This window comes from Arachis ipaensis, chromosome B8 (assembly GCF_059453495.1).
Source record: "Arachis ipaensis isolate K30076 ecotype BB chromosome B8, ASM5945349v1, whole genome shotgun sequence".
Taxonomy (NCBI): Eukaryota; Viridiplantae; Streptophyta; class Magnoliopsida; order Fabales; family Fabaceae; genus Arachis; species Arachis ipaensis.
This window is the reverse complement of record NC_142443.1, coordinates 61,965,446-61,978,774: the sequence shown is the minus strand read 5'-3', so window position 1 is coordinate 61,978,774 and position 13,329 is coordinate 61,965,446. Positions and strand designations below refer to the sequence as shown.

At 33.9% G+C, this 13,329-nt stretch overlaps 1 protein-coding gene across 7 annotated transcripts; it reads left to right on the top strand.

Moving 5' to 3' along the window:
- Positions 1 to 10,887: 10,887 nt before the first annotated feature.
- Positions 10,888 to 12,939, top strand: LOC107613758 (prefoldin subunit 2). Of its 7 annotated transcripts, none has more exons than XM_088497598.1 (4): positions 10,888 to 10,925; positions 11,009 to 11,099; positions 11,393 to 11,854; positions 12,269 to 12,939. In XM_088497598.1, the coding sequence occupies exon 3, from the start codon at positions 11,397 to 11,399 to the stop codon at positions 11,847 to 11,849; it is 453 nt and encodes a 150-aa protein (XP_088353724.1). In that variant the 5' UTR covers positions 10,888 to 10,925; positions 11,009 to 11,099; positions 11,393 to 11,396; the 3' UTR covers positions 11,850 to 11,854; positions 12,269 to 12,939. The 7 variants fall into 7 exon arrangements, with proteins under 7 accessions (XP_088353724.1, XP_088353720.1, XP_088353723.1 ...); XM_088497597.1 differs by having other exon boundaries at positions 10,893 to 10,930; XM_021109507.2 differs by having other exon boundaries at positions 10,894 to 10,925; positions 11,009 to 11,082.
- Positions 12,940 to 13,329: the final 390 nt, after the last annotated feature.

The following is a 13,329-nucleotide window of genomic DNA, read 5'->3' as shown; positions in this document are numbered from 1 at the left end:
TTGTTAAGTATTCATGTGAATAATTTTTACTGTGTATGCACTTTTGTTCATTTTATTATTATTATTATTATTATTATTATTTGAAGAAAATGGCAAGGACATATTCTGAAGATATTTGCCTTGCGGATAGTGCAAACACTATTCTTAAAAGTAATATATATTTTACCCATCTTGTGCCAAAAGATGAATATGTTAATACTATTATTGGCTCGAGCAATGTGATAGAAGGCTCCGGAAGAGCTATACTTTTGTTTCTTGGAGGAACAAAATTTATAATAAATAATGCACTATTATCTACCAAGTCCCTTAGGAACTTGTTGAGTTTCAAAGATATTCGCCGAAATGGATATCATGTTGAGACAATGAATGGGAAAAATCATAAGTATTTATGTATCACAACTCATCATTCAAATAAGAAAGTTATATTAGAAAAATTATCCTCACTTTCGTCTGGGTTGTATTATACCAAAATTAGTGCAATTGAATCACATGCCATTGTAAACCAGAAGTTTACTAGCCCAAATGAATTCATAATTTGGCATGATAGATTGGGTCATCCGGGAACAACCATGATGAAGAGAATTATTGAAAACTCTCATGACATTCACTAAAGAACCAGAAGATTCTTAAATCTAGTGAATTTTGTTGTGCTGCATGTTCTCAATGGAAGTTAATTTTAAGGCCATCACCAGTAAAGATTGGATTTGAGTCCCCTGAATTCCTAGAAAGGATTCAAGGTGATATATGTGGACCTATTCATCCACCATGTGGATCTTTTAGATATTTTATGGTCCTAATAGACGCATCTTCAAGATGGTCACATGTGTGCTTATTATCTTCTCGCAACCTGGCGTTTGCGAGATTACTGGCTCAAATTATTCGATTAAAAGCACAATTTCCAGAAAATCCAATCAAAGTAATTTGTCTTGATAATGCTGGTGAATTTACTTCCCAAGCTTTTGATGCTTATTGTATGGCTAATGGAATAAGTGTTGAACATCCAGTAGCTTATGTTCACACACAAAATGGGTTAGCAGAATCACTTATTAAGCGCCTCCAATTAATTGCTAGACCCTTGCTTATGAGAACAAATCTCCCAACCTCGGTTTGGGGGCATGCTATTTTACATGCCGCAGCACTTATTCGATTGAGGCCAACGAATTACCATCAATTCTCTCCTATGCAATTAGCTTTTGGTCAGCAGCCAAATGTCTCCCATTTAAGAATATTTGGATGTGCGATATATGTTCCCATTGCACCACCTAATGGCACCAAAATGGGACCCCAAAGAAAATTGGGGATATATGTTGGATATGATTCTCCCTCTATAGTGAGGTATCTTGAGATACAAACTGGAGATGTATTTAAAGCCTGGTTTGTGGATTGTCATTTTGATGAATCAAAATTTCCAACATTAGGGGGAGAATAAGCTTCCTGAAAAGGAACTTAATTGGAATGCATCATCGCTGATGCATTTAGATCCTCGATTAGGGTAATGTGAACTAGAAATTCAAAAGATTATACATTTGCAAAGAATAGCAAATGAATTGCCTGATGTATTTTCCGATACAAAGAGGATAACCAAATCTTATATACCAGCGGAAAATGCCCCAATTCGAATTGATGTCCCAGTAGGACAAGTAGCTACTGAAGCAAATTCACGCCAGAAGCGTGGTAGGGCAGAAAATGTCCCAATTCAAATTGATGTCCCAGTTGGACAAATTGCCACTGAAGCAAATACACGCCAGAAGCGTGGTAGGCCTATCGGTTCCAAAGATAAAAATTCTCGAAAGAGAAAAGAGGTAAATACTATTTATGTTGAAAAGGACATAGTAAAAACACATGCAGTTGTCCAAAATTCTTATATAACGCCAGAAGACATTCAGGTACCTGAAAATTGTGAAAATAACGAGATCTCGATAAATTATGTCTTTACAGGAGAGAAATGGGACCGAAATAAGACAATTGTCAATGAAATATTTGCATATAATGTGGCATTGAATATCATGCATGAAAGTAAGGATCTTGAGCCAAGATCAGTCGAAGAATGTTGACAAAGGAATGATTGGTCAAAATGGAAAGAAGCCATGAAGGCTGAGTTAGACTCACTTGCAAAATGTGAAGTCTTTGGACCTGTAGTCCGTACACCAGAAGATGTAAAACCTGTTGGATACAGGTGGGTATTTGTGAGAAAACGAAATGAGAAAAATGAAGTTGTGCGCTATAAAGCCCGACTTGTGGCACAAGGTTTTTCACAAAGGCTCGGTATAGATTATGAAGAAATGTATTCCCCTGTAGTGGATGCGATAACATTGTGTTATTTGGTCAGTTTATCTGCATATCATAAACTACATATGCATTTAATGGATGTGGTATCAGCCTATTTATACGGCTCATTAGATCGGGATATCTATATGAAAGTCCCTAAAGGACTAAAGATATCTAAACCATCCAATGAATATTCGCAAGGGTTATACTCAGTCAAATTGCAAAGATCTTTATATGGTCTGAAGCAATTTGGACGAATGTGGTATAATCGTCTTACTGAGTATCTGACCAAAAATGGATTCAAGAATGATGATATCTGTCCATGTATTTTCATAAAGAAAACTGCATCTAGATTCATTATTATTGCTGTGTACGTTGATGATTTAAATATCATTGGAACTCCTGAAGAGATTCCAACAATTATAAAAACTCTAAAGGAAGAGTTTGAGATGAAAGATCTTGAAAAGACTAAATTTTGTCTCGGCCTGCAGATCGAGCATACAAAAAATGGAATATTTATTCAGCAAGCGACATACACAGAGAAGATCTTGAAAAGATTTTATATGGATAAGTCACATCCATTAAGTATCCCAATGATCGTAAGATCTTTGGATGTGGAAAATGATCAATTCCGTCCTAAAGAAGAGAATGAAGATATCCTTGGTCCTGAAGTACCATATCTTAGCGCCATTGGAGCACTAATGTATCTTGCTAATAATACACGTCCCGATATATCATTTGCTGTGAATTTATTAGCAAGGTATAGTTCCTCTCCAACCAGAAGACATTGGAGTGGAATCAAACAAATCTTTCGATATCTTCATGGAACGGTTGATATGGGATTGTTTTATCTCTATGGATCCAAGTCACAATTAGTTGGCTATGCAGATGCTGGATACTTGTCTGATCCACATAAAGGGAGATCTCAAACAGGATACCTGTTCACATATGGTAGTACAGCTATATCATGGAGGTCCACGAAACAGACGATTGCTGCAACATCCTCTAATCATGCTGAAATACTAGCGATACATGAAGCTAGTCGCGAGTGTTTTTGGCTGAGGAGTATGATCCAATATATTCTATCATCATGTGGACTGATTGATCAGAAGATAGCTCTAACTGTCCTGTTTGAAGATAATACAGCATGTATTGCTCAACTTAAAGGTGGATACATCAAAGGTGATAGAACAAAGCATATTTCTCCCAAATTCTTCTTCACTCATGATCTTCAAAATCAAGGAACAATTGATGTCCAACAGATCCGCTCAAGTGACAATTTGGCAGATTTGTTCACAAAGTCACTCCCAAAATCCTCCTTTGAAAGATTGGTACATGAGATTGGGATGCGCCGATTTCGAGACATTAAATGATGTCGGCAAGAGGGGGAGATTGTACTCTTTTTCCCTTGGTCAGGTTTTTTTTCCATTGGGTTTTTCTTGACAAGGTTTTTAATGAGGCAGTCCCCATCACTAAAGGATATTGTACTCTTTTTCCTTCACTAAGGTTTTTTCCCACTGAGTTTTTCTTTAGTAAGATTTTAACGAGACAATAATTCTAAATGGACATCCAAGGGAGAGTGTTGTGATAAGGATCAACGTGGATGTCCATTCTCAAGAAAGAATGAACTTTAATGAATGTTGAAAATAAAGATCCCATACATGTATAAATAGGGGCACATATCTAAACTTTTATACACACATCAATAATAAAGCTAATACTTTTTCTCTCTCTCTTTTTCTTTATAAATCACTTCTTTACTTTCTTTCTTTACATACTACTAATATAATATTAATATATTATCTTTATAGTAATATAATAGTATTGATAAATACTGATAATAGTATTTTCTATTTAAACTTTATTTTATTATTTCTTCCTTATTTATTTATTTAGTTATTTTACAACAGTAATTTTGAAAAAGACGTGTTTTTGACATTAATTGCGCTAAGTTCAAAGTTTGAACAACTTTTCACTAATGAACAAAACTATTGATACCTTTAGTATGTGGTTGTTTTGTCACATTATTATAAGATAAATATTATGTTAATATACATTTTTTTTAATCATTGGATAGAATAATGGATAAATACTGACAATAAGTATGGGAATGAATAAACAGAAATAAGTAAATAACAGAATTCTTCTAAAAAAATGATACTAATGTTGCCATCCACAAATAGTAGAACAACTCAAAGTAAGATTTGTTATCCAACTGACATGACTTCAAAGCCTTTTCCATAGTTTCAGATAGCCAAGACATCACAGTCATGAATTGGTCAATTATCATGTTAAAAACAATGACCACATTCTTTGCATTTTCTATATAATTTCTGCCTTGGGCTCTAATGTTGCTACTCTTTTTCGTTTAACTTCTCTTTTTATTTATTTCATTTTTTAAAAAAAAGTCATTGCATTATATCCATTATAATATCATATAGTTTATTGAATTATATTTTGTAGGACATTTTAAATTTTCAAGAGTTAGTTAACCATCATTATTTTACCTCCCTTAACATAATACATTAGTATGTCACATTGTCTTAATTGTTTAGATAAGATGACAATTATAGTGTAATTTCACTCATTTGCGCTAAAAGTATTTAAGTAATTTTTGAATTAATGAATTGATGATTGAGATTGTTGTTTTTTTTATGTATGAACTGTTTTGTTGTTGTTAATAGATTTATAAATTTCTGAACCAATGAATTGATGATTGAGTTAGCTGTTTTTTTTTTTTTTTATGTATGGACTGTTTTGTTGTTAATAGATCTTTAGAAATAAATTAATGATATGCATAATATCTAAATTTGCACCAAATAATTATTTAAATTTGTATTATTACATTAAGGGAGTACTATCACCAAACTATAATTATCGACTAAGATTTGTTATGTTAAAAATTTTTTAATTTTGTTTTATTTTAGTTTATATATTGGATATTTAGTTGAATAATGTTGAATTGGATTTAGTAATATTGAATGGGTTTGAATTGAATTTGATTATACTTTTTAGTTGAATTGTATAAAATTTTATCATGATTGAATTTTTTTTTATTTTTTAAAGTTTAGTATCCATAGATATTCGTAGGTGATGCCTTCGAGGGAAATAAACGAGGATCCATGACGGAATAGGGCGGGAACAGGGGGCAATTTTCTAAATGAGAATGAGAAAAAAAATTCTCTTCTCATAAATATCCATTATCATCTCTAAGTGTAAGTGAGTGCAAATAATATGATTAACCAATTAAAACGAATCAATCTAATATAATCTATTCTAGTACTCAACGGGAAAGATAAAACTGGATTAAACCATTCTCTTTTGGACTAGTATCGAATTCAATCTTGCTGAAACGAATCCAATAAGAATACTCGATTATCTTATATATTTTTAAAAGATATAATCTATAGTATTGACATGTGATGTTTCTTTATAGTTTTAACCTGTTATATTAATTTGTTACAGTGATAATCCATAATGATAATTCCAAGTTTTAATTGGTCAACACATATGACATGTTTATTATAATGTATCATTTAACAGAACATATTAGCAAACAATGATAGTTGACGGGCTGATAGTTAAGACTAAAATGCTCTACTAAAACACCATTGATACTTTTAAATTCTTGAAGATTATGATAAACTATATTTTTATTTTGTAAAAAGAAACTGAAACATTAAAAAAAGGAACCATTTTTTTTCTTTGAACTAAATAAGATACTTTTCTTATTAAATTAAATTTGAGATACATTTAGCCTAACCAAAATTTTTTTTTATTTCTTTTATTTTTTGGACAAGAGCCTAACCAATTTAAGTGCTGTTTTGATTTTTTTTTTTGTTTTTTGTTTTTTTTTTTTTTGTTTGGAAACGGCTGTATATTATTGAAGTGGGATTCCTAAAATATGCATAGCAGCCTGATTAACGTATCTGATGGTATTTCTTTTAGCCGCAGAGTATTTGTCTTGTAAGAGGCTAAGAGCGCATTTCTCTTGAAAATCGAAATGTGATAAGATATAAAACATTGTAAAATAATCTTACAATTAGAAATTAAAAGTCCAAATATGTGATCTTGAGTGTGTGTGGCCCGCAGTGCATTAGCAACAATGATACTATCTATTAGGGGGTGTACATAGACCGGTCTGGTTCGAAGATTCGGTCCGACTCCAAACACTTTAGGGGTTAATTTAATCTGATTTTATCGGGTCTAGGGTTGGGTAAAAGTCTCAAAAATAGATCCGGTCCGGGCTATAACTCGGGTCACCGGAACTCGGCCGAATGGTTCGGTCATCATACATAATTAATATTTTGTGTTATTAGTGATGGATGATGGTTATTTTTATGTGGAATTCAAATATTGTAAACCTTAATATTTTGTGTTATTAGTCATTATAAGATTATAAGTTAATGTTTTATGTTTAAAATGCACAAGACTTTAGACTAATGTATAATATTGTGTTATTTGTATTGATTTAAATATTTGGTGTTATTAGACAATATTAGTATTGATTATGGTTATGTTTTAATTTTAGAGAATGGTTGGTTCTTGTTATATTTTTTTAAGTGAATTTTACTATGTGAATTGTAAAATAATGGTTGGAGATTAGGTGATTTTTACATGCTCAAGACCCGGTTTTTATCCAGTTTTCACCCGGCCCGAAGGTGCGTAGGTTTCAGAGTCTAAAATCGGGTTAGAATCTAAAAATTAGGCCCAGTCTATATTTCGGGTCGGGTCTGAATTAAGCCAAACCCCAGTGTGACCCAGCCCATATACACCCCCTACTATCTATCTCCACGACTATATTCCAAAAACCACAGTTGAGAGCAAAATCAAGCCCCAAAATGCAGGCACAAGCTTCCGCAATGATGCCGTCGTGATCGATACGGTGCCAACTCCGGATTCGCTCCAATGTGGCGTCGACGTTCACCTTGAAACTTTCAGGCGGCATTGCTTTGGCTCCCTGAAGGAGGCGCGGTTGATCCCGTGGTTGCTGTCGTGGCCGGTGCTTGTGCGGCGAGGTACTCCACCCATTGGCACTGGGACTCACAAGCAGGAGCTTCTGGTGAGCAATTTTTTTTTGTGTACTTTCTGGCCAGTGATTTTGTTCTTCAAATATCAACTTGTTTCTTTGCATCCAAATGCTATGGACACCAATTAAGAACAATGCTCCTCTTTCTTTGTGAATTTGCTGTAAATTGAATAAAGAATTAATCTTAGCATACAAGCAATTAGCATTTACAAGGCTTATAAGTGCAGAACTTACTAAAATTCTGAATGCGCTACAATTCATACGTACAAGTCACGCGTTATATAACAGACTTTAGTTTCAATCAAAATCAATTAACGCGCGAATATCTCTCTTCCAATCTTCAAAAGATTTCCTTACCTTCTTTGAATCTCTTGCCAAGTTTATTCGTTCTCCTTCTCGCGTTCTTCCCTCATCTTTTGGATCCTTCTTTCTTCTGCGTTTATCACTTCTTTGGTCTTCGTCATTCGCCTGAGTTTTGCAAACTGTAATGCTAGCTTCGTTTTATTTTGATTTTCTGGTTTCTAAAATCAAATTTTGAAGTCCTTTTGAAGATAATGAATGATTCAACCTCAGATTGTTAGCGCAATCACGGCAAAGTGGATTCAATCTCAGATTGTCAGCTCAATCACAGCGAAGTGGATTTTGAATTTGAATCGAACGAAGTTCCTGAGGTTTGATTTAGTTTCAGTTAATTTTGATTGTCTAGCTGAATAATTCGTGAAGCTAGACTGTGAAATTAATGCGTGAACATAATCTGTGGATTGAATCTAATGTATTAGTTTTTATTAATTATCTGCAATTTATAGCAGACGTTTGGGTGTAGATAAGAACTTTTTGGGTGTATTTTTATGGAGGTTTGGGTGTATTTACAGTTTATAGTTTTGCTTGTTATTTTTAATTGACTTGTTGTCGTTTGGGTGTATATCAGGAGTCCTTGGGTGTATGTTACTTTGATTGTTATTTTTTTTATAAGGTACAGAAATTCTATAGTATTTTCTTGTTTTTAACATGTTGTATTTTGCAGTCTCTCTCTGTTGTTGATGAGCAACTTGTTCCCAAGGTAGGAATGACTTTTAAAAACCTTGAAGATGCTGCAAAATTTTACAAGGACTATGCCAAGGCTGCAGATTTATTATATCCAGTTAAACCTCTTTCATGCTGTATCAGTGGTGCATCCAAATTTCAGCCAATATCAAGGACGTGTTATGAATTATCAGTTCAGGGAACCAGCAACAGTGGATAGTTTTTTGGGTGTATAGTTACAGAATATGGGTGTAAACCATAGTTTTCTTGAGTGTATTTTTGAATTTTCTTGTGTTTGACATTTTACATATATATATATATATATATATATATATTTCAGAATCTGCTGTTTATATTATAAATTATTGTTTGTTTGTTTTTTTATTTTGGTATAGGGTTTAGGGTTTAGGGTTTAAGAGTTTAGGGGCTTAGGGTTTAGGGATAAAGCATTAGGGGATAGAGTCTGGTGTATATTTAACTTTCCTTGGGTGTAAAATGAGATTATGGGTGTAAAAATCAATGATTTGGGTGTATAATAGGTTGGGTGATTTAGGGTTTAGGGTTTAGGATTTAGGTTTTTAGGGTTTAGGATTTAGGATTTAGGTTTTTAGGGTTTAGGGTTTAGTGTTTAGGGTTTATGGTTTAGGATTTAAGTTTTAGGGTTTAGGGTTTAGGTTTTTAGGGTTAGTGTTTAGTGTTTAGGGTTTAGGGTTTAGGTTTTTAGGGTTTAGTGTTTAGTGTTTAGTGTTTAGGGTTTATGGTTTAGGGTTTTTATGGATAAATCATCAAGGGGAATAGATGTTTGGGTGTATAATCAACATTCTTTGGGTGTAAAATGTCAGGTTATGGGTGTATATTTGGTTTGATATTTTCTTTCATATTATAGTACCTGTAAATCAGACATTTTCAATACACCAGAGAGAGTTTAATTATGGAAAAAAAATTTTACTTATAATTGGATCAAATATATTTACAGCATGTGTTCAATTTCTTACAAGAGTATATAACAGTTACATTAATCAGTGTCAATATCATTAGAATCTATCTGACAAAATGGACTCAATAACAATGAGGATGGTCTGGACAGTCTTATTGCATGACTTCTGCTAATGGCTTCAGCTTTGTCTTGATTCATTTCATGGAATAGAAGACATATATTTGTTCTTACATTTTTTACAGCTTATTTTTTGCCTTCCATTTTTACTGCAATAAAAAATACACCCATAGATATCAGTCAGATACACTCATAGATCAATCAGATACACACAAACCGATTTCATAAGTATTTGATGAGATCAGTTCAAAATGATGTTCAATTGACTCAAACATCGATAAATATACAAGCTCAAACAATATTACAATGTCAAGCAATATACAGTCAAGGACAAGCAGTATTAGAACATTTGCAACAGTTGACTATATTAAATTATATGAGTTCAGAAATATACACCCAACACATTATGCCATATACACCCAACAAATTACGCAATATACACACAAAAATCAGTTAGGAGAAGAACTAGAACAAGAAGAACTGTAAAAGCTAAAACAAGATGAACGATAAAAACTTAGATCAGGCACATACACCCAAACCAATTTCATAAGTATTTAATTAGATCAGTTCAAAATTATGTTCAATTCACCGAAACATGGATAAATATACAAGCTCAAGCAATATTACAATGTCAAGCAATATACACCAAGGACAAACAATATTAGGACAGTTGCAACAGTTGATTATATTACATGATATGAGTTCAGGAATATACACCCAACAAATTACGCCATATACACCCAACAATCAACCATATACACCCAACAAATTAAGCAATATACAGCGAAAAATCAGTTATGAAAAGAACTAGAACAAGAAGAACAGTAAAACCTAGAACCATTTTGAAGAACAGTAAAACCTAGAGGAACTTACAAGAAGAGTAAAACCTAGAATAAGAAGAACAGTAAAAACAGTGATATGAAATTTAGAACAAAAAGATCAGTAAAACCTAGAAGAACATAGAAGAACAGTAAAACCTAGTTCTTCGATTTCGAAATCAGAAACAGAAATGTGAAAAATGTACAAGATGAGTAAAATAGTAATGTACCTTGAATAATATTTCTTCGTTTTTTCTGAAGATTGTTGATGGAGAGTTCTATCTTTGCGACGAGTTCGACCTTGAATAATGTCTCTTCACTTTGGAATGTTGCTCGAAACTTTGTGGTTTGTGTTTTGTTTGAAGGAGAAGAGGAAGAGTTAGCCATGACGAGCGCTTATTCCAAAGAGTAACCGTTTGAGTGACGCGCGTGGGTTGACGCTCCATTCAAAGAGAATGAGTGCGCGTGGATAAGTTATTGTGCTGAGTTAACTTGTAAGGCTTGTAAGCCTTTTTTACTTGTATGTGTAGCAGACTAGCAGGTCCCTTGAATAAAATCCATTGGGTCATTTTAGGACAACTACATACAAATTGGGCCAAATGCTTAAAGTGGCACATACGGTCCAAAATGGCCCAAAAGGCCCAGACGGCCCAAAAGGCTCAAACGGAACACAAGCAGAGACTACTCCAGTCCCCACTTACCTGCTCGGCTGCTCCACAGCACGCAGACCACTGTTAGGTTTTCTATTTTCTCTCAATTCCTTCTCTTCTCTTATTCTCCCAATATATCTTTGACCCTTTCATCTTCTGTTCTCAGCACGTAATCTCCGGCGACGCAGATTGTATTCCCACCGGTGGCGTTAGCTATATCATCTTCTTCTTTCGGGGAACGTACGGATTAAAAACAAGTAACTGAATGCTTTCATTTTATGCATTTTAACGTTCATAATTTCTAGTAGCTTGCTTCTGCTTAAAGATCACATTCTCACAACTGTGTCAGTTTTCTCTCTCTCATTTTTTATTTTTAAATTTAGTTTGTGATTGAATCTAGAGAAATTACTACTAGTGTCATTTTCTCAGTTTGGTAAATGCTATTTATTGTTTGAAAATGCTGCTAATTAATCTTGATTAGTTTCTTAAGGCATTCTTGTTTCTTTAACCTGATGAGATTTTTTATTTTTGTTCTTTTACATATGTCTAGAACTATGGCTGGTAAAGCTGAAGGTATTGATCACAGGGAGCCAGTTAATGAACAAGCAGTTGCGAATATATATGCGGCAATGAGGTCTGAACTCAACCAAATTCACTCGAAAATCACCGAGCTGGAAATGGAAGTTAGCGAGCACTCGCTGGTAGTTAATGCCATTCAGCCGCTCAATCCCTCTAGGCGATGCTATCGAATGATTGGGGGTGTTCTGGTCGAGAGGACTGTGAAGGAGGTCTTGCCTGCGGTGCTGCGCAACAAAGAGGGACTCGAAGAAGTTATTAGCAGGCTCAATGAAGCATTGGAAAAGAAGAAAAAGGAGATTGTTGAGTTTGAGGCTAAATATAAAATCAGGATAAGGAAGGCTGATGCAGAGGTGAAGGATGAATCCGGTAGGAAGGAAGGCACTGCTCAAGGCGTTCTTGTTGGCCCTGCAGGTGGAAGTGAAGCATAGATCAGGTTTTACTCTGTTTCCTGAGAATGTTAGTATGAAGTCTTCTATACTCTTGTACTTTAACATGTTGTGGTGTTCTGATTTGTTTGTGAGGATTGGCTTAAATAACAAATGTTACATCTTTTGATCTTCTGTTCAATTGCTTTTAGAGGAACTTATGTTGAGCAAGTCTTATGTAAGAAATTGTTCTTAGACATGTTCTCATGTAGGATTTTACTGCAAGTACATATGATATGATTAGTAATTGCTTCAGCTATTTTTGGTTTTGTCTGTCACGATCATTTCTATAACTATAAGTACCTATTTCTTTAAGTTTCTTTTTTTAGGATTAGAAAGAACAGTAATCTTGTGTGCAAAGATGAAGCCTACCTTTGATGAAATGTTAAAATGCTTAATGTGTTTCGTGTGCATAATTGTAGGCCCTATGACTCTGTTTGGGTACCTAATGATAAATGGAGTGGGGTGAATGAAGTGGAATAAAATTAAAATTAAAGTTTTACTTGTGGAAGGTATTCCATGAAGATGATTCCATATATCCTTGATTTGAGAAATAAGCAACTCCTTCCTCCTTCCATATTCAAGGTGCAATTGTGCAACAGGAGATTTTGCTTGATGTGCTCTCTAGTACTTCTGTTACCATAATCTCTTGAAAGCCAGGTTGTGAAATTGTGTTTCTCGCAATATCAACCCCATGTCCTCTTGAATTTTTGTTTGGGACTACATAGCCAAGATCTGTATGAAGCTATAGTTTGAAGATAATTCCGAGTGAGGAGTCTAAATGAAGCAACCTATAGAGGTGTCTTTTAGCCTTGCATCTGGTGTCAAGTAGCCTATTCGAGCTTAGTTTAATTGATTCTCCATTCTTTAACAATTTGGCCAGATTGATTCTCCATTGTTTAACAGTTTGGCCTGTTCCGATTTCGGAGTCAAGCTGGCCACTTCATTTTTTCAGTCCACAAGAATCTGTCTGTATTTGTGTATGAACTTTAGTTTGGTTGATTTACCAATGTGGTTAAACAGTTTGAATCTACATTGTGGTGTAAGAGTTTGGTATATTGGATGAGAAACTGAAGCTCTTTGCATTTAACAATCATACTCTAAGATGATGCATGTATCCGATTGTGTCTATTGATGATCTTGTCATTATCAGCACGATGATTAAGCGTCAAGAAATACTTCATATTCTATTGCATGTTTGAAAGCTTTATACACTAGAGGAAAGGTTTTGGCCCATTTTTTGTTTTAGGTACTATTTTAATCTTTTCTTTTTATTTTTTTCTTTTATTTTTGGTAGAAAAATAGCTTCCAATCTTTCAGATAGAAAATTGAAAAATAATTGTGGGACATTTCCAATTATACTACCTCTCTTTTCTCTTCCACAGTGCCTCCAAAGTCTCACCTTGATCAAATTGTTATACCAAAGGAAAAATTAACAATAAAAATGAACAATATATATGCTAAAATGTGTATTGTATTATTT